The sequence below is a fragment of the Rhizoctonia solani genome, chromosome 11 (genome assembly GCF_016906535.1).
Source record: "Rhizoctonia solani chromosome 11, complete sequence".
Classification (NCBI taxonomy): Eukaryota; Fungi; Basidiomycota; class Agaricomycetes; order Cantharellales; family Ceratobasidiaceae; genus Rhizoctonia; species Rhizoctonia solani.
In genome coordinates, this window is record NC_057380.1 from 1,018,002 (window position 1) to 1,038,082 (window position 20,081).

The window sequence follows — 20,081 nt, forward strand, 5'->3', positions numbered from 1 at the left end:
TCAGTTTACTTAAGTTTCGACAATTGTGACACAATACCATGTCACCGTCCTTGAATACGAGCGGCTGTTTGAACCGTTCCTTTACGTTTGTCGTTGTCCTTCAGCTTAATATGGCACCTCCATTTACGCTCATTGTTTGTCCTTGTGAGGTATCTTCCATTAGCTGGGATATCCTCGGACTATGTTCCGTGGCTCACCAGTAACATAGGAAGCTCCTTCTGAGGCCAGGAAACTGACGAGGGCTGCTACCTCCTCAACTTTACCCAATCTCTTAACATGGGTACTGGGTAACAGCTATGAAGCAGCTCATTCATAAGCGTACGAAATGGATCGGCACACCGGTGAATTCTTACCAATTGAATGGTTTGTTCCTCGCTGGCTCCATTTCCTGCGGCCTTAACTAAGTAGCCAATATCCTTAGTGAAAGTAAAAAATCAATGCATAACATGTACTTACCCATTGGAGTATTGATTAAACCTGGTGCATATGCATTGACAGTAATGTTATATTCCCCCCATTCCAGGGCTGCGGTCTGAGTGATTGCGCGAACAGCGAATTTAGAGGTAGCGTAGGCGACATCCAAATTTCCCGCTGCAATACGGGTCTCGCGTCCTTAGGCTCCTGTAGTTATTAATTCGCAATGACTCACCATTGAGTCCCCTCACGCTGCTGGCTCCGATGATCCGGCCTCCTCTCCCCTGATTGATCATCTGCGTCGCTGCAGCACGGTAACAATACAAAACACCCTTGCAGTTCACGTTCATCGTCCAGTCAAATATTTCGTCGGTGACTAGTTTGACGTTAAACTGGTCGGTAAACTGTCCTTTGTCGCCCTATCATCGTTCTCACCATCGAGTATAGATGCATTGGCATGAACTCCAGCATTGGCCACCATCTACATGGAAGAGCCACGTCAAAACTCTATTGATTCTGAATGTTGTGTCTCACTATATCTAAGCCACCCAATTCTTTCACTGTTTTTGAGACCATGTCTTGGACTTCTGCCTCCTTCGATACGTCGGCGAGTACCGCGATAGCATTTCGCCCAAGGGATTTAATTTCTTCGATCAATTGTTCAACTTCTGTTTGCCTCTTAGTGATATCGTTCACTGCAATATCAACTCCGTCCGATGCCAGTCCTGGAAGCGTGAAGTTAGTGACAGTAAAAGATGTGTGCTCCAATAGCATACGCAATGCGATTGCGCGGCCGAGCCCGAGGTCAACATAAGCATTCGCTAGGACTGACCAAAATTCATTGATACGCACCCTGAGCAGCGCCAGTGACAATTGCTATTCGAGTCATACTATTCCTTCTTGCTGTTAGAGTCTTTGAAACAGGATATGGACTACAAGGCCCCGAACAATCTTGCCAAGGTGGACAAAATTTTGTGTATGTAAGCTTGAGCCCTGAAAATACCAGCAGAAACCATATATGGTCGACTTAGCAAGGGCCACTCAGCCACTAGGTTATGTGCAACGATTCCATAGCTACGGGACGCCATTGTCGCCATAGTATAAGCATGTTCAGCCTTGAAAAAAGTATAATGGTTGGTTAGATGGACTTTCATATCCACAATAGAGTCTCCGCTAGACTTCGCAATGGCTAATTCAGTGAAAAAAACGTCGTTCAAGCCATCTACAATGTTGAGGCGGTCATTGAAACCCTGTGGTCGCACGAAAACCATATCACATTTATCTGTCTCATGTAAGTACAAATCCTCCATTAGGACTGAGAGTTTGCCCTAATGCTTGAGAATGAGCCGGGTCATGGTATTATTGACGTTGTGTGCGTGAAAACATACCGGTAATATAACTCGCCCCATCAGAAGCCAGGAAGCCAACAAGCGCGGCGACTTCTTCTGGCTGGCCTACTCGTTTCATTGCAGCATTTCCCATAAGCTAGATATGACCAGACAATAAGTTAAACCTTCAGAATTATACATATAATATATACCATATCTACATAGTTCTCGCCATTGGGACCTCCGCCGCTCTCTGTGACTGGTATACTTGTCAGTCCACTCGATGCAAGTAGGATTTAGGATTTGCCAACCTAGTGGTGTGAGAATGATGCCGGGTGCATATGCATTGACAGTAATCCCATATTGCCCCCACTCTAACGCGGCTGTTTGAGTAATTGCACGAACTCCAAATTTAGAAACAGCGTATGGAACGTTGGCGGCTGTGCCTGCGCAGAAGGTGAATGCAAGAATAATAGGATTGTGAATTTGAAGATACTTTGTATGCCCGATGTACTGCTCGCTCCAATGATCCGGCCCCCTCTTCCTTGCTGGATCATTTGTAGAGCGGCTGCCCGGTAGGAATATAGTACACCCTTCAAGTTTGTGCCGAGAACTTTGTCAAGTAGCTCATCCGAAACTAGTATTGAACCAAGCCGATTAGCTCCGTAGTTGCATATGTTTATATAGTACCTACCATCAAACATGCTAGCCGCTTGATAAATACCGGCGTTTGCAACCATCTAGCCGATATTGAATTACTTGTCCTAGCCAACGAGAATTGAAACCATACCACATCCAGCCCGCCCAGGATTTCAACTGTGTGCTTGACGGCGTCTTTCACCTCTTGCTCCTTGGAAACATCAGCAATAAGCGATAGAGACTTGCGACCAAGCGCTTGTATCTCTCCAGAAACCTTCTCTAAAGACTCCTTTTTAGCGGGAAGGTCTATAATAGCAACATCCATTCCGTCAGAAGCCAATCCTACCCGCATAGTTCATACAATCAGCTGGTCAGAAGGGAGATGACAAACAGGGAAAGCCTACGCAACGCAATAGCACGCCCAATCCCTTCTGATTCATCAGCATTTTCTACCTGTGGCAACTGAAGCAACCAAATCTTTTACCTTGAGCAGCTCCCGTGACTATAGCTACTTTGGTCATATTCAGACGGTCCGGAAAGTGGGGTCTTTGGTTAGAGGTCGGGGGGAACACAACTGGAACACATCAACCAACATATAATGCGGAAATTCACTTCCGAGACGGATGTTAGAGTGCCGATTCGGCACTGCCTCTATGTACGTGTTGATTGGACCTAGGTAACAAATCGATAGTTGAATATCGGAAATATGGCCTATGAATTTTGTCCATATCTGGGGCCTGGGCCGCGGCAGGCTTCTGGATCAACCTTCCCGGACCTGGAGCCGGTGTTCTGGGTCTAACAAAAGATTACCGCGACGGGTTTGCAATTTCATTTATATGTAGCTGTATGCGGTATTTTAGATACAGGTTATATATTCAATTTAAATGTGCGACCCCTTTGCATAGGTAGCTCTACTACCGTCCAGCAGAATGGACGATTACTTTAGCTGAGCAAGAATCCCCGTTAACCCCGATAGTTTGCCCTAGCGATAAAAACGAGATGAGTAGTTGCCAGCGCAGACTTACTGCATCACAACCTGTAACATAAGATGCTCCCTCGGATGCGAGAAACCTACGACCTCTCCAATCTCCTCTGCTGGCGTTCTACTCGTTTTATTGGCGCATTTCCGGGAATCTGTGGGTATAATAGCATGTTTTCGAACACGGGCTTACTTGGTCATAAAAATTGCCTTACAATTTTGTCGAGGTTTTCTACGGTTCCTCCGGTTGAGGTGACTAAGAAGATTCGGGTCATTGTTGGGACTAGATGAAATCAAAGACACTTACACATCTCCGTATGTGCGATTCCCGGCGCATAAGCATTAACGGTGATATTATGTTGGCCCCATTCAAGAGCGGCCGTCTGGGTAATCGCTCGAACTCCGATTTTGATACTGCATAAGCTACGTTGTTGTTCTCGCCTGTGGGTTGAGTGAGTGCGCTAGGATGAATTGGATGAGCGCATATACCTACTACGCCCACTTTGCTACTAGCGCCAATGATTCTACCACCCTCCCTTGTTTAATCATCTGTACAGCTGCTGCGCGGTAGCAATACAGTACGCCCTTTACATTTACATTCATGATTCTATCGAATCCATCCTCTGGAACTGTGCAAGCAGAGCACAATGTAATGACTTCAATTTCTAAACAGTAACAATAACTTACGTTCCAATATGGACCATGTTTGTTATTCCGCATTGGCTACCATCTATCAAATAATTTCTTTATCTGAAAGTAGTCGCCAATTTGGAGAAGCACACATACATATCTAGACCTCCCAGTACCTCCACAGTCTTCTGAACAATAGCTTGAACTTGAGGTTCATTCGACCATCACCAGTTACAGCGATAGCTTTTCGACCTAGGCGTTCAATTTCCTTCACTACTTGCTCGAGGGCGTCTTGTTTGCTTGGGATGTCAGCCAATGCACGTCGACCCCATTCGATGCGAGCTCTAGAATAACGTCAATTAAAGGAAGAAAACAAAGGTCTAATACACGCACTTAGGGCAACAGCCCGACCAATTCCTACGAAGTGTTAGACTACACAGTCATACGACATAACACACAATTAACCTACCTTGTGCTGCTCCTGTTACGATAGCTACTCTGGCCATAGTGTGCTCTAGTTCTCGAATTTAATAAGAAAGATTAAAAAAAGAGAGAAAACACGAGATATGCGTACCAAACAAGAATGTAAGTTAGCTCGTATAAATACGATGGGATGAAATTCAGTCCGGCTCGTGGTCCGGTGGAGTCGTCTACTAGGAGAGTATGGTTGCTTCACGATGTATCAATTTCATAACTCCGGGATCGCATCCGGGTGGACTAAGAGCCTGGATCTGGTGCTCTCAATGTGATTAATTTCACGAAGGTTGGGTGCATGAAGGTCTCGAGACTCGGATGGCGGTTCTGTACATATCGGACTGATCTTTTATTTGCGATCAAGTGGAGGTTTAAATAGCCGTATGCAATTGCACTCACCGTATTAGATGTTAGAACCTCCAACTTACGTATGGGACTCTCCGGCTCCACCAGCAGCATTTCCTCCATTGATCTCGTGTGCTTTTGAGGTAGACATCGTCTATGCTCATCACATCTGGTAATATCTGATTGACAGTGATCTTTTCTCAGGCCTAGGGTCTAGCGAGCCGCCAGAAAATAACAAGCAAGTCTATGCACAGATTGGAAACAAAATGTACTTGAATAGGTTTGGAGCTTTTTTGTTTTATTTTTTCGCTCGGTGAGTAGACCCCTGATCAGTCCAGATTGTTCGAAAAGATCTTTGTTCCGTATGGATAACATCAACCTTTATGTATTTTAACCCACTGTAGTCCCCCCTTGTTACGATCCCGGCGAATACACCTAAAACACCGGTTCACGTGCCGCAGCTGGTGTGATTTCATAGACCTTCGACCGGGGTGCAGTTTGCTGTAGCGCTAGTGCGGAAGGGACACGCTCGAGCACAGCTAGTCGACTGTTAATCTTTTGCTCCAAGCTCGCTGCAATCGGTATCGATGTCAATGATATTCATAAGAAAGCTCTTTCGTGCTCTCGGTCACTCGAATATGCCCTTAACCAGCATCCTTCGCATCCCTTCAATATTTGACAAAAACCTACAGTAAATCATCCGTGAGCTAATAACTGAAGCTCCGATGAGCGTGGTGTATGCTATGTCCCGAACTGGGAAACGGGAAGACGCTTACTTACCTTGAAAGCAATCACGAACAGCCCTGCTACCATTCCTGTCCACCATCTATGATCTACATCTATTAGCGATATGCGCTGTCTATCCTGGCTGATGAAGAATGATTCGCCGAAACGTTCTCGCCGAAATTCTCAGCGACAATGCTTGAGTGCGCACTATGGCATATTTGATCGCGTTGACCTCTTGACACCCCGACCGCCTGTACCACATACTACTCTGATTCTTAGCCATGGGCAAACTATGAGCTCAGTTGCAACGCAATGGCTTGGGCATATAAAATTCGCGCAGAGAATCCACCAAAGACACCTCTTGCACCCACAACTTCCCAAAGAGTCTGTCAAGAAACCTAACTGACGATACAACTTTGGCTTCTTGGCTATGAGCCCCTCAAGGCCTTTCATGTGTGCTCAAAGGATCAACTCTTCGAGTCTTAGCAAATGAATGTGATGCATATATCTTCGGCTCGACATGGGGCTCGTTAGTTTATCCCCTGCGAGCCAACCATAGTACATCTCGCGTTATTTGGTAATTGCTCTACCAACCCTCTCTCCAGGTTCTTACATGCTCATAAATACATATTGGCTGTTGGGCATCTATGAACTGGATCTGGACAATGACCCAAAGCTTAGTGGGGGGATGCTGTTTCTAAGAGTTAGTCTTCTGTCCATAAGTAGACGTATGTCGAATACGAAGGAGGGGGGCGATTTACTAAAGAGGTTAATCATCTGATCTCCTTACTAACATCCAGTGACAAGCCTTTTCGTTGGCCAAACGGTGGAATCCAACTTTGACAAAAGCACCTCACGTAAGGATTCTGCTTGATGGTAAACCGCATCCAGACTAGATACCATCCTATGTTTTTAGATATACGAACCTATGATTGTTAAGCCTGTGTTTTGCTCCTATGCTCATGGCTACGGAGTTTCTTCGTTAGTATAGCGACTTATGGGAAAGACTAGTAGTTCACTCTCGGCGGACCGTCAACGCTGCTATCCTGCGATCCACCAGATCAGCCAAATTCAAGCAAATAAAACTCGTCGAATTATTCAAAATGACTATATCAAGTGTACTAATGGCAAACGTTCACGTATAACAATGGTTCATGTGCAAGAAAAGACTGCTGATCCCTTAAACGATAGGGAAAAGAAAGAAAGAAACAAGTGTGCACTGTTTTACGAGTTCCGCTGCAGGGTAATCAAGCATAAGGAAGCTTCTGGAATGCAAGTCCGCGACGGCCAAGAGAGGTCGAGTTGACGTTGAGACCGGGAGGAATTGCCTTGCAAAGCTAAACAAGAGACGGTTAGAAAAAATTGTATTCTGGAAATGGGCTATATGCTCGATCTTACCTCGCGCGATTCCTTGGGGATCTTGAACTTCTCGACAGCGTCCTTTTGAACAACCACAACGGCAGCAAAGCCATGGGCAAGATGCATATCAATGTGGCAGTGAAGGACTAGAAATTCGATTAAGTATCAAGTCGACAAGTCAATAGCGCCGAGTACTTACACCACACTCCGGGGTTATCCGCCTTGATACGCAAGACCGACCACGAGTTGGCTTGGATGACATGAGTGTCGCGTCGGATGGGGTTGGTTGTGTTCAATTTGAGATTCTTGTAACCTTCCTCGGTAAGTTCGCCCGTTCCCTCGCCGACAATCCAGAATTCCATGCCGTGCACTAAGAGAGACGAGAAATGATTAGTAACGAGTAGCTACTACCAGAGTGCCAATAACTTACAGTGGTAGGGGTGGTCAATAGGTGGGTTCACGTCGCGATTGTTGATGATGATATCAGCACCCGTGGGCTTGTTAAACTCCAGGCTTGCGACGTTGGTTCGGTTAACTCCGCGACCTTCAACAACGTCGTACAAAACCGGACGATACCAAAGGTGCTCAAACGTGACATTGTTCACAAAGAATCGCGTCACGTTTCCTTGTTGAGCCACCAAGGACCCGACTTGGGTGTTGAAAATACCGTGCTGACTGACGTGAGCCGGGGGATCATCTCGAACGATAGGGACAAGGTCGGCCGTGTTGAGATCCCTGCATGTGTCGTCAAGCTCATCTTTCCAGTCCTTGGTCGTCGGGAGATGTTTGGTCGGTTTATAGCCGTGCCCTTGGTCGATATAGCGAATGATACCCTTGTTGACTTGCTCAAACTCGGGCGTGGTGTACGCCAAACAAGCGGTGGATACATTTGCGCGCATCCAAAACGCATCACCAGGTTTGCCTTGGTTGGTATTGAGAAGGACCGAGTAGCGCTGGCCGTTATGGAACCGCACGCGGTGAAGGTCCTTGAGTCCAGGGCTAGATACAGGCGTGTCGTCCGCTTCGATCACGTCGAGGGTGTGTTCGTCGACCGAAGTAAACATCATGGCTGTCACATAAAGTGAGATAGGCTAGTTTAAAGAATTTCATTTGAAACTTACCGTGAGAGGCGGTATTGATCAACCGAAGACGGTACTTCTTATTGGGATATACCTGGAGCTCATAAGGTTCCCGGGTAAAACAGGTCTCGGGAGTGCCGAATTTCTCGCAATTGAATGTCCCATACCCGTTGAACATGGCGGTAACAGGAGGCGGGGCAGCTTGGCTCTGTAGACAAGTGATTAATATAATTAATAAACGAACAATATGGATGGCTCACCCCCTGATAACCTTGGGGAGTATCAAGTGCCGCTACAATCTCTGCCGACGTGTTGTGAAGCCAATCTCCTTGGATAATAACTTGATCATAGTCGTAGTGTTTGCCGCGCTTCAGAGGGTCCCGGACAGAGTGAATGATCAAAGCCTTTGATAGATCATTAAGCACGCGCGCGGGTTAAAAATATTAAAAGAAAAGCCTACCCCATGAACACCGTCGGATAGCTGAGCTCCAGCGTGCGCGCTTTGTACCAATACTCTTAGTTTCTTAGACAAATAGTAGGTATGGGATCGACTTACTGCCACCAATAAGTCCCGTACTGACCCTCAACCTTGAACTTGTAAGTAAAGGAGCCACCCGAGGGGATCGGGCATTGCGTTATGCCAGCCGGTCCATCCATCCACTGGGTACCCTGTTGGAAGATACCATGCCAATGGACGCTAGTACCCATTTTAGGAATCTTGTTCTTGACGTTGACAATAATAGTATCGCCTTCGTTGGCCTCGATGGTAGGACCAGGGTATTGGCCTATAGAAAATCAGCGTCTCTTCATGAAATATGAGATGGAAATAACTCACCATTGACAACTATCATCTGGCGATAGAATCCGTCAGGAGCACCTTCTTGCATGGTAATGGTCCAGTCATAAGTGCGAGTCGTGGGCTTGTCCGTGATTTTGAAGTCAGGGGAAAGAGTGAGCTGCTCGAGGCGGGATTGAACCCGAACGCGATCGCTTCCAGAAGAGCCATATGCATGGGCAGCAGAATGTTCAGCAAACGCCAGATGAAAGAGTGAAAAGACACCGAGCAAAGTGCGCCGAGAAAAAATCATGGCGCAGGCCAACAACCCAGAATGAAAAAAACAAACGGAAGAAGGGAGCCCGGATTCATCTATGAGCTGTCCCCATTCTTATACTCCTATTGCAGTGCCCAGAAGTCAGCCCCCGAGTTTGAATGTGGAATTGTAATGAATGTTCGGCGTGGATCCAATCCTCGATCAGTCGCGGACCCTGACTCAGACCCTGTTTGACTGGTCTGACACCTCTCCTGATTTGACATGCTAGGTTGTCCGCGTGTCGTCGGTTGACCTCATAGTTGGACAACTAACCTCCCTATACCAGGGCAACTGGCCAGGTAATCTACGAGAAAAAGCAAGTCCAAGACACTAATTACATACCAGAATTGATTCTAGGCTTGGGAGAGCATATATCATCATCAACAGCTTTGAGTACTTGATTCAACACGAACAATTGACAAACTTCTATTCACGCCACTACTGGAAGCATCGAAGAGTTATTTAATGCACAATAATGATGTCCGTTCAACACATCAGGATTCAGTATATCGTTTCATTTTGTCTCTCCCTTCAAGCTTAGCCTATGGTTGTCAACAAGACCGAGGCGGTGTTTTTGCTTCTGAGTCTGATCAAAATTACGTCGTATTCTTTTCTCATCGAACCCATTGAGTCGATCCGACGCAGAACCATTCAATTCAATATTTCTCAATTGAAAAAATGAGCAGCGCATCAAAGTCCCTAGTTAGCAACGTTGTCCGCCTCGCTTTTCACCGCAACGAGGCCGGAGCATCGGTTTGTGTGCGCACGACTATTCAGTTTAAGACACATATACTGGCACATTGACTCTCGGTAGGTATCAAGTTATCGTGGACACAGGAATGTTATTTCCTGGCCAAGCCTCAAATCTCGCTTATACCCTACCCATTCCCCGCCCCCCGTCTCAAAGCATGAAGTAAATGTAAAGAGGAAAATCTCAATTCATGTCTTTCCAGAGCGATGAAAGACGCTCACGTCATTATTCTTCTAGTACTTTTTTATAACAAAAACGGAACTACATGCGAACACGGTGAACCGCCCCATCAAAACCAAACCAAAGCGAACCGAGCTACAGAAACGCATTATTATATCACTACGTAACAAAGTAAGTAAGAATAGACGGAACCGTAGATCCATTAAGCGGGGTAAGTGTAGGAAGCACCAAGGTCCGAACTAGACGATGGAAAAACAGACGCCCAAGGTACTATACTATACATCAGCGGACACATGATTTCCGCATCCAATGCATTGACAACTGCATATATACAGTATGGCTTCGCCAGGAACTTATTCATATAGTATAATTTACTAGATTTATTCGTCGTATTTTTGGGGTCGCTGCCACAGTCGCCGCCCCCAACCGCGCCAGAACCCATCCAATTGAAAGGCCACTCCGCTTCTGGGAGGATCGACTGAACAGTTCCTGATTTGCGGTGTCGTACTATATGGACTGGTTATATCTAGGGTTCCCATCGTCCTCGTGTATTCACACGGGCGCGCACACAGTTTCGAATGGCGTTCAACCCCCTTGATTCATGATACGATCGTCCCGAATAGTTTTCGGCCTTGTTCAGATTTCTGTGATGGAGAAGCCTCATCAAACATGCTAATCATAACACTCGTAGTAACCGTTGCATAGTATGACTTTTGTTGGACGAATAGGTTAAGTACAGTTGCGCAGAGCTCCAGTGCCAGCGCTTACGATGCGCGCGATAAATTGACCTAGGACTGTGCAAATTAGTGGGCCTACCGGAAGAGAATGAACATGGGCGTAGCCTTGTGTCCTAATTCCAGGCCGATGAGCCTTCAAATTCCTCTTTAAGATTGGAGCGAATAGTATTCTGCGATGAAGCGACGTGATGAATATTATTGTTCGACTGCGATTATATGCGCCTTTCCTTCTCGTTCATAGTTACTCAGATTTAGAGCTTCACCTTATGATTATTTTAAACCCATTAATAGCATATACAGTCGAATACTGTGCTGAGTTTCCAGTACATGTATGCCTATGAGGGCAAGGTGAATCAGTTTGGCCAATGGAGACAATGCAAGGCCCATCAATCCATGGTTATTCTGTGAACAATTGAATGTATTGACAGTATATAAAATCGTGTAGAGTAAAGCTCAGCATATCGTAAGCTACATGATAACCAGTGTCCAATGTTACAAACGTCATAGTCCAAGCATTCAGTGAAATATAAAAGAAAAGGAACGAAACAAGAAGAAAAAAATCCTCGGGACCTTGTGGAAGAAATCTTATTCAGAAACCACTTATTAGTTCATATTCTTGCTTGTATCGTATGAAAAGCGTCTTGGAACCTGGCGGTTAGGTCCCAACCCAAACTTGCGACGGCCAAGGGACGTGGAGTTGGGTCTCAGGCCAGGTGGGATCTGCTTGCACAACTAGATCAAATTTATTAATTCGAGTGGCATTATCAATATACGCAGAAAAAATTACCTTTTTCGAACTTTCGGGAAGTTGGAATTTCCTGATGACATCGGGCTGATTGACCACGACCGCTGCAAAGCCGTGTGCAAGATGCCAGTCGATGTGACAGTGAAGGACTAATGGGAACGAGATTCAGAAACCGGTCGTAAGTATTATGACGGTGAGAACTTACACCATACTCCAGGTATATCGGATTTGACCCTCAATACAGCCCATGAGTTCGCAGGAACAACATGGGTATCTCGACGCAAGGGATTGTCGGTATTGAACTTCAGTTTCTTGTAATCTTCAATCGAAAGTGCGCCCTTGCCTTCTGCAACAATCCAGAAAGTCATTGCGTGGACTGATCAATACCAACAAAGTTAGTGATAATGCATCGATAGAGATGCTGAAATCTCACGATGGTATGGGTGATCGATATTATCCCGGTTGTTGATAATGATATCCGCTCCTTCGGGTTATCGAACGTCATGCTCATGATATTCGAATTATCAACGTTCCACCCTTCAATAACGTCGTGCAATATAGGTTGGTACCACAAGTGTTCGAACGCGACATGGTTGACAAAGAACCGAGTGACACTCCCGTCAGAGGTGTTCTGTTTCCCAACTTGTGTGTTGAAAATTCCTTGTTGTTTGACGACTTTAGGAGGGTCGTCTCGGACAAGGGGGACCAGTTTACAGGCTTCGATATCTTTACAGTCCTTGCCAAGCTTATCCTTCCAGTCTTTGGTCGTAGGAAGATGATATGTTGGTTTGTGGCTAGAATCATCATCGATATATCGGAGGACAGCAAAAGCGGTATTGGATTTTTCCTCCAAAGGGTAAGGAAAGCATTGCTCATTCATCTCACCACGCATCCAAAAGGCATCGCCTGGTTTCCCTTGGTCGGTCTTGAGAATGACCGAGTAGCGCTGACCATTGTGAGTCTGGACTCGGTGGAGGCCGTTCACCTCGGGGCTGGAGATTGGGGTATCGTCAGCTTCGATGACGTCAAGGGTTGTTCGTCGACCGAGTTGTATATCATTGCTGGAACGGGATGAGCAGGGTGCATGTCTAAATATAGGATAAACGTACCATGAGAGGCAGTATTGATCAATCGAAGACGGTACTTCTTATTAGGATACACCTTGAGCTCAAACTGTTCTCTCGTATAGCAGGTGTCTGGGGAACCAAATTTCTTGCAGTCCCAAGTTCCAAACCCATTGAACATTGCCGAGTAGGGAGGAGGTGCTGCTTGTCTCTGTATGGAAATTTAGAACAAGTCAGATCGAAGAATAGAATACCCACTCTGAGGTATCCACCAGGAGTATCGAGTGCCTTGATGATTTCAGCCGAGGTGTTATGGTACCAGTCCCCCATGATCAGGATTTGATCATAGTCATAGTGTACACCGCGTTTCCATGGGTCGTTGACCGAATGAACGATTAAAGCCTTGAAAGTACGTCAACACTGGTGAAGGGTCAAAGGTCTGGAGTGCTTACCCCATGAAGGCCATCGGATAGTTGTCCTCCAGCATGTGCACTGCCAAAAATAAAGTAAGCGCCAAGCTAATTGAATACCACAAATCGCAACCCACTGCCACCAATAAGTCCCATACTGTCCTTCGATCTTGAATTTGTACGTGAAGGAGCCACCCGAGGGGATCGGGCATTGCGTAATGCCGGCTGGGCCATCCATCCAAGCGGTGCCATTTTGGAAGAGACCGTGCCAATGGAGACTCGTACCGACATGGGGAAGTTTGTTCTTGACATTTACTATGATTGTGTCCCCCTCGTTAGCTTCAATGGTCGGTCCAGGATACTGTCCTAGAAAGGGGGTGAATACGATGTGGGAGACCCCGACAGTCGCTCCGCTTACCGTTCACGACCAGCATTTGGCGATAGAAACCGTCAGGAGCACCTTCTCGCATCGAGATGGTCCAGTTGTATTCGCGAGTCGTAGGCTTGTCGGTAATCTTAAAGTCAGAGGATAGTGCAAGTTGCTCGAGACGAGGTTTAACAAGTTCATGCTTAGTGCGAGGACTCTGGAAGCTGGCAGACGCAGACGCAAAGACCAAGAATCCGCATAGAAGAACGCGCAAAGGATTCATCGCGTATTACTTGAAGAGTGAGCAAGGAATGAGGATGAAGGCTGGCTCTCCAGACAATGAATTCATGGCTTATATACCTTTAGAGATAGCAGAGGATCGTGGAGGGTCACTATTCTCTGAATCGGGCTCGAGTTTAATTACAAATTCTGTTCCATCCCCGACGTGGAGGAGATCAGATGAAAGTGCCAGGGGCTGTGGGCCAGTGCTGCCGAATCTCCAAGTTTATCATCGCCTTAAGCGATCCGTTTAGGATTTCAACTCAGAATGGAACTGCATTCTGAACCTGGTCTGCGAAAAAAAAAACAATGAAGTGGGCCATTTGTGCCTGAATAACATGTTAATGCTTCGATTGATAAACATGAGTGTATTAAGATCAGGAACTCAGAGACCATGGTCCAGCATTTACTCCCCCCACCCAATTTAGGAAAGCCCATGACACTTGAGGATCGGCAATGTAATTCAATATTTATTTTAATGCATGCCGAGCCACGCCGACGAGTAACGAGGCGGATTGGCCACTACTGTGTTCCCCCAAACTACCGAACGACGAATAAAATACATAGGAATGCACAATTTCCGATGAAATCAGCTGCAGAGAGCTCCTCCCTATATGAGACATAAGACCAAGCCCATATGGTCCAAGAGACTAGCGCTCAGGTGACTCCCGATTGTCAAATTCCTACTCGGCCAGATTCGCCAATCCAGGACCCCGAGCACCGAGTGGAGCGAAGAATCGCGCTTGGCTGTGGCGATGTTACATGAGGTACTCCTATTTTTAACTCGTATGTAATTATCATGGGATATACTATTCAAACATGCATAATGAAGCAACCTGTGGACCGACAACGCCGTCACTGGTTTTTATAGCGCCTGCGACACCTGTGCGTTGAGAATCGTTGGCCTATACCAAGTATGTAGCCTTAAGAAAGAATGTAAGTGCGCTCCTATCCTACGGCCTGGTAACCCGGGTGTGAGCGCTTAGGATCCAGCTTCTCTAATGCTCGTGGGCACCTGGTTAACATAGGTGTCGTTGAACATGAGGCATAGGTGAGGACAATTGTCGAGGTATATCATATTCCATATCCGAGGTCCAGTGGTTCATACCATATGGAATCTTCGCCGGAGGATGCAAGCGGGGATATTGGAATCTAACGGCCATCTCAAGGCTTGGCTCGGATCGACAAGGAACAATTCAAAGCGGCCCAGTATCCCACGTGCAGATTGTCGAGTGGCTCTGTTAAGCATTTTTCTTTCGGGCGCCAAGCTCATTCAGTTTCCTTGGTACTCATATGATAGGGGTATGTGAACTGCCCGTGCCCATGAGCGCCAGGTGATATCTCTAAAATTGGTTCTCATGACCGCGCCTTCGCGGCACCTCCTACGTTTGTTGAGTTATAAAAAGGGAGATGATCAACCGAATTGCCTTGAATCGGATAATCAACTATCAATATGGATTTTCAGCCAGAAAGTTGTGAGAATTAAGAAGTTTTAAACTTACATGTGATAGTGATTGATAGTGACTCGTCAAGCGGCTTGAAGAGTGTGCCTTGACTGCAATCAGCTCTGGGCCAGCCAATTAGCAGCTTCTGCGGTAGAACCAGGTCTGATTTGGGCTAGTGTGCGCCTAATAAATGCGAGCTTTAACACAGATTTAACGCAGGCGCTCTCTGAGGCACTTCGGCTATGCATCATCCGCTTCGTTCCATGGCGAGCGAGTCCAGGCATTTAATGGAAAAGGCTCACGAGTGTGACGATAACCGAGAGTACTGATATTTATTTTGCCCCTAGTGTACTGAGGAAATCTTCGAGTGCATACTGTGTTGAGGCTTATGTAGTTTAGGGTGTGTCCTGCTTTCCTTGCGCAAAAAGGTAGAGTAAGATACATTATGTCGGGCTGGCGTACTACGGATGGGGTGCCCAGTCGATGGTGAAAGTGTTATTGTATGCTCACGAATACATATACATAGCTGTGTAAACCATGACCGGCTTGATGCAAGCCGATCCCACGTGCGTGTGGCGATAAACCCTCGTGGAAATTGCCACCCAAGTCTGGACCCTGGGACACCCCCACGTGACCCATCCAGGATCCTTGAGCTGTCCACGTTACGGACGTAATCGGTCTCGCACATCCACTGCTACGTGGTTCAAACGACCATGTCAATCCTTCTAACAATATTCGTCTTGGTATTTCTTACTGAACTAGTACGATGGATAGGAAAATCTGTTCTTTTGGAGCTTGTGGGTTACAAGTGCAAAGCGCTATCAACGTCAGCTAACTGTTTGCGGCGATGCTGTTTTTAGCTATACCCGGTCTATACGAGAATTTTCCTAAAATCTACTGTTGATCGACAACGAACGTTACGGGCGGATGTATTGGCTGCTAAGCGCGATTTATTACAAACTTCATCACAAGATCAATTTGCCAAGTGGGCCAAGTTGCGAAGGAGAGTGGACAGAGGTCTTGCGGAATTGGATACAATCAGTACGTATGCTTGCCTTATTTATGAATTTCGGGCGATTGACTCTTGGTAGACTCGACCCTCGCATCGGCAAGGACATCTTTCTCTGTCAAGTTCAGTACGGTTTTGTGGGTATGTACAACTGGGCGCAGTTTTTCATCGGTGAGTGTTAGACTGATTCGCCTGACACTTGTCTAACAATAATTGGATTTTTGATCCATGACGTTGCCTTCGCTTGGCATTGGTTACTTTTGAACATCAACTCGTTTCGGATGGCACAGGATGGTGGTACGGCCGCTCAGCAGTATTCTATCTTCCTCCAGGCTGGATGGGCCCAGCAACCTGGTGGTTGAGTTTACCATTTGCTCCCCGAGGTAAGCCTTGCGATTTCTTACGATGGGTATAAGTGCGCGAAATCTGATATTAGAGATAAACCGTAGGTTCCGTAAGCTGCGGTGTTTGGCAGATGGCCTGTCAGCGTGTTCTTAGAATTATTGAACGACTCGTACGAGATGCATTTGGTATGTATCCAAGCTCAGCCCTTATTAGCCCCTATTGATATTTGTTCATAGTCAAACACGAAAATCCTTCCATCCTTGTCGAAGATCACGACTCGACATCCGCCTCACCCTCGCCCTCGCCACGCGCCGAAAAAACCATCCCCATCTTTTGACGACACGCCTGGAAACAACACATCTGCAGATGAAAAATCTACAGGTACAGCATCCGCAAGGGACAGGGATAGGGCAGAACTTAGAGCACGGTTGGCTGCGAGGCAGAGCGCACGCGCAGCGAAGTAGATGCATTCTAGTTGGGGGTGCCATCGCCAAGATACGTGTCAAACCAGGGCACGTGGTTGGCACTATATGCGCAGCGGATATTTAGACTTATTCAAAACATACCTTGGTAATCACGACCAGTACGTTGACTGATAACTTGTGTGTTGACCATATTTTGTATTAGTTGTAGTCAGTAATGGATTGTTTCTTTGGGAAGTTTCTGGGCATCTCGTATTCAATTTTCCAACCATCTTAAAATCCCTTATGCGGCCTGATTCAACCCAAAGCGGAATAAAGGGTTCTAGATACGGACGACCGAAAAAAGCAGGTGTAGGAGAGACTGAGCAATCGGGGGTGTGCCTGGCCTTTTTGAATGGGTTTGGCCTAGTCCACGTGTTGGTGATACGACACATATACAGTAGCGAGCAGGCGTTTTTTCTCGACCCCTCCACCACCATGGGTACTCGTGGTTTCCTAGCATATCGACATAAAGGTGCGTCATTCGAACACGATCGTTACTTTCGCGCTCACAATCTTTGCTCTTAGGGAAATATTATCGTCTATACCTCCACGATGACGCTCATCCAAGCCTGTATGCGAGATACTGCACAAGTGTAATTCCCCAAGACCCCGTGAAATTGGAAGGTTGGTATTTTTAGTCCCTACGTTCTACCTGTGGATTTGTTTGGGCTTACGAAGGGTGGTGGTGCAGAGTGGATCGATAAAATTACCAAAGCTCTAGAAGACAAGGAAAAACGTATTCGTCTTTTAACCGGTAATCCTTTTCCATTTAAGGATGAAGATAACTCCGATGAGGAGACTGGCAGAGACGAGGCGTCTAAGGACCGCTCGATTCTTGGCGATTCTGACCGCAGCTGGACTTTGGGTGCCGCATTCATCGAATGGACTTATGTTTTCGATTTCGACGATCGTGTCTTTACAGTCAACGGAGCCGTTAATTTTAGGTTTGACAACATGCCTCCACGAAAAAGGCGTCCACATGGATTCAGCTTGACAGATTACCTAGAATCCTTTGCACGAGTCAAAATTCCTGAAAAGCATATTAAAATTCTGAAACCTTGGCCACCCCCTCGCTTTGACACTATACAAGCTGAATCACAATACCGTCAACTTGAGCCTCGGACCGTGCCCCTATCCGAATGGGGTTGTCCTAGTTGGGACACACTCACAACCTCACAACACCTTGCCTCGAGCCTCGTCAAGACCTTGGTCCATGACTACAGTGATGAACTGGCGTTGGCTCACTATCCTAGCGTTTGGCACAAGATCGGATTGTTCTGTTGGCAAGTTGCTAATGCTGCTGCGCCCTCCCATCTCATCTGTCCCCCTCTGGATGCGACTCCCAAAAGCAGCTCGCTTTATGTACGAGCTGATCTTGTCAAACATACTGGCACCACCGATCCGAAGGTAGTACAGGCTCATATAGGTGGCAAGGGCACCCTTGGTTGTTACTGTTGGTTCCGTGGCTGCCTTGTTACGTTTTGCCCGAGGCTAAACGAACCAGTATACATGGCACATCACGTTTGCCAAATGGTAGAAAATCTCCGCAAAAAGGGACGTACCAGCGGGATCGGGATTATCATGTCGGGTTGGCACGTTATCGCAGTCGCCGTCGACGGGCCCACTGTTCGCCAATCACCAGTATTGGACCTACATGACGGAGATCAACTCGGAGAAGGTGTTTTGATGTTGATGCATTTACTGAGCCCCACCTTGACGGTCGCGAAAACTCCATGGGCCAGCGAGTCACTGGACCGCCAATCGGTCGCTACTTTTCGTCTTCCACATGACGTCCTTCAGCAAATCATCCACTTGACCGACTGGGACACATATGTCTCTCTTCATTTCATCGTCTCTCGGTACTTTCGCTCAGTCTACCTTGCCTACCCTCGAGTCGGAGACAGCATCCTGTTGGGTTATGAATCCGGTACAAACTCAGAGCCAGTATTCAAAGTTAAGACCAACGGCTCCCCTTGCTCGACTCTCGCCCGCCTTGTACGGATCGAATCAAACGTCGATAACAGGCTTCCCCTCTGGAGATACAACTCCAAGTGTTCATGAACTGTGTTCTTAGGCCGGGGCTAGCAGGAACGTTCCAGTACTTGCAGAGTGGGACCGGGCTATCCGACAACACTATAGCGGCCAAAGAGAAGAACTTTTTCGGTCACGGTGTCCCGCGCGCATTGTTCAAGGACGTAGTGGGAGGAGACAAGTATCCCGAGATGCGCATACAGGCGGTAAACGGGTCTGGAAAATGGTTGGAATGAGCAAAACTGGGATCTCCAAGGGGCGACTTTTGCGGGAGCCCATGTTGAGCCAGAATTGGAGTGAACGTATGACCGGCTTTGATCCCGAGGACTTACGAGAATTAAGCGAGGTTGAAGGCGGGTGGTACTTGTCAGAATGATGTAAATCGTCTGTAAAATTTCATTCATTTATCATTCAATAAGTTTAGGTTAATACGTATATATTATGGTTGGAGGCAGCTCATGAAGCTATCGCCAGGATAATCTCAGGATACCTTGTCGTATATATTCTCCTTTCGATAAACCCTCGATCCGTGTTGCCATTATTTATAGCATCGGTATCCTGGGAGCTATGTCCGCCCGATTGTGCTGACATCCAAAAGCTTGGTTGACTTTCTACAAACATCTCTTTCCGGTACAACCTTTCCCCAGAATATCCCTGTATATTTGACCCAATATGCTCACCAATGTCAATACACGGTCAAGTTCCTTTAGGGTGTTCGGTTCGCAAAGGATAGTATCGGTATTTACTATCTCCTATAGTAATCGCATGTCGTCAGGCGAAATTATGCAGATATCAACTATTAGTCGTTATAACTTATTGAACGTAAATTTTCCTGCTTCTCTGAGATCCATTATTCCCCCAAGAGGGTTCTGATGGATTGCGGGCACAGGACCCACATGAACAGAAAACTAATGGGCCAAAGGCGAATCTCTGGGTCATATAACTCTGTGTTCACTTCGTTTTGATTAACGACATAACGTTAATCTTGAAGAAATAAATGAGGGAATATGCATTTGCATCCATACCAACCGCACTATTTGATGGTTTGATTTTACGTCGCGCATACATCGACACTCAACCCTTCCGCGTTTGAAATGCAAATTAGTCATAATGCTGGTTTCAGACAGACGCGTCTTGAAAGATGGGAAGACAAAGCGATAGATTAAGGACCCAATATTACTTTTCAACCT

At 46.5% G+C, this 20,081-nt stretch overlaps 5 protein-coding genes across 5 annotated transcripts; 2 read left to right on the plus strand and 3 right to left on the minus strand.

The window, feature by feature from the left end:
- Positions 1-41: 41 nt before the first annotated feature.
- On the minus strand, positions 42-4,496 carry RhiXN_10357 (short chain dehydrogenase; the record flags this gene model as incomplete). Its single annotated transcript, XM_043330173.1, has 23 exons — positions 42-179; positions 238-294; positions 354-400; positions 457-591; positions 650-790; positions 850-895; positions 949-1,139; positions 1,191-1,241; positions 1,803-1,899; positions 1,955-2,001; positions 2,054-2,188; positions 2,257-2,379; positions 2,437-2,482; positions 2,533-2,723; positions 2,786-2,809; positions 2,866-2,955; positions 3,350-3,405; positions 3,457-3,515; positions 3,576-3,616; positions 3,668-3,801; positions 4,167-4,332; positions 4,384-4,407; positions 4,460-4,496. The coding sequence occupies 23 exons, from the start codon at positions 4,494-4,496 to the stop codon at positions 42-44; spliced, it is 2,076 nt and encodes a 691-aa protein (XP_043184270.1).
- Positions 4,497-6,782: 2,286 nt separating this feature from the next.
- On the minus strand, positions 6,783-9,061 carry RhiXN_10358 (Multicopper oxidase; the record flags this gene model as incomplete). The annotated part of the gene is made up of 9 exons (XM_043330174.1): positions 6,783-6,872; positions 6,934-7,040; positions 7,094-7,264; positions 7,325-7,963; positions 8,016-8,181; positions 8,234-8,377; positions 8,434-8,473; positions 8,530-8,758; positions 8,809-9,061. 9 exons carry the CDS (start codon positions 9,059-9,061, stop codon positions 6,783-6,785), a joined length of 1,839 nt encoding a protein of 612 aa, XP_043184271.1.
- Positions 9,062-11,335: 2,274 nt separating this feature from the next.
- RhiXN_10359 (Multicopper oxidase) lies at positions 11,336-13,601 on the minus strand (the record flags this gene model as incomplete). Its single annotated transcript, XM_043330175.1, has 9 exons — positions 11,336-11,464; positions 11,520-11,626; positions 11,683-11,823; positions 11,865-12,538; positions 12,583-12,752; positions 12,800-12,943; positions 12,994-13,033; positions 13,089-13,317; positions 13,370-13,601. 9 exons carry the CDS (start codon positions 13,599-13,601, stop codon positions 11,336-11,338), a joined length of 1,866 nt encoding a protein of 621 aa, XP_043184272.1.
- Positions 13,602-15,755: 2,154 nt separating this feature from the next.
- RhiXN_10360 (uncharacterized protein) lies at positions 15,756-16,860 on the plus strand (the record flags this gene model as incomplete). The annotated part of the gene is made up of 6 exons (XM_043330176.1): positions 15,756-15,839; positions 15,903-16,083; positions 16,134-16,192; positions 16,234-16,405; positions 16,511-16,581; positions 16,633-16,860. The coding sequence occupies 6 exons, from the start codon at positions 15,756-15,758 to the stop codon at positions 16,858-16,860; spliced, it is 795 nt and encodes a 264-aa protein (XP_043184273.1).
- Positions 16,861-17,295: 435 nt separating this feature from the next.
- On the plus strand, positions 17,296-19,127 carry RhiXN_10361 (CHD5 domain protein; the record flags this gene model as incomplete). The annotated part of the gene is made up of 4 exons (XM_043330177.1): positions 17,296-17,332; positions 17,386-17,431; positions 17,499-18,855; positions 18,885-19,127. The coding sequence occupies 4 exons, from the start codon at positions 17,296-17,298 to the stop codon at positions 19,125-19,127; spliced, it is 1,683 nt and encodes a 560-aa protein (XP_043184274.1).
- Between the last annotated feature and the right edge of the window lie 954 nt (positions 19,128-20,081).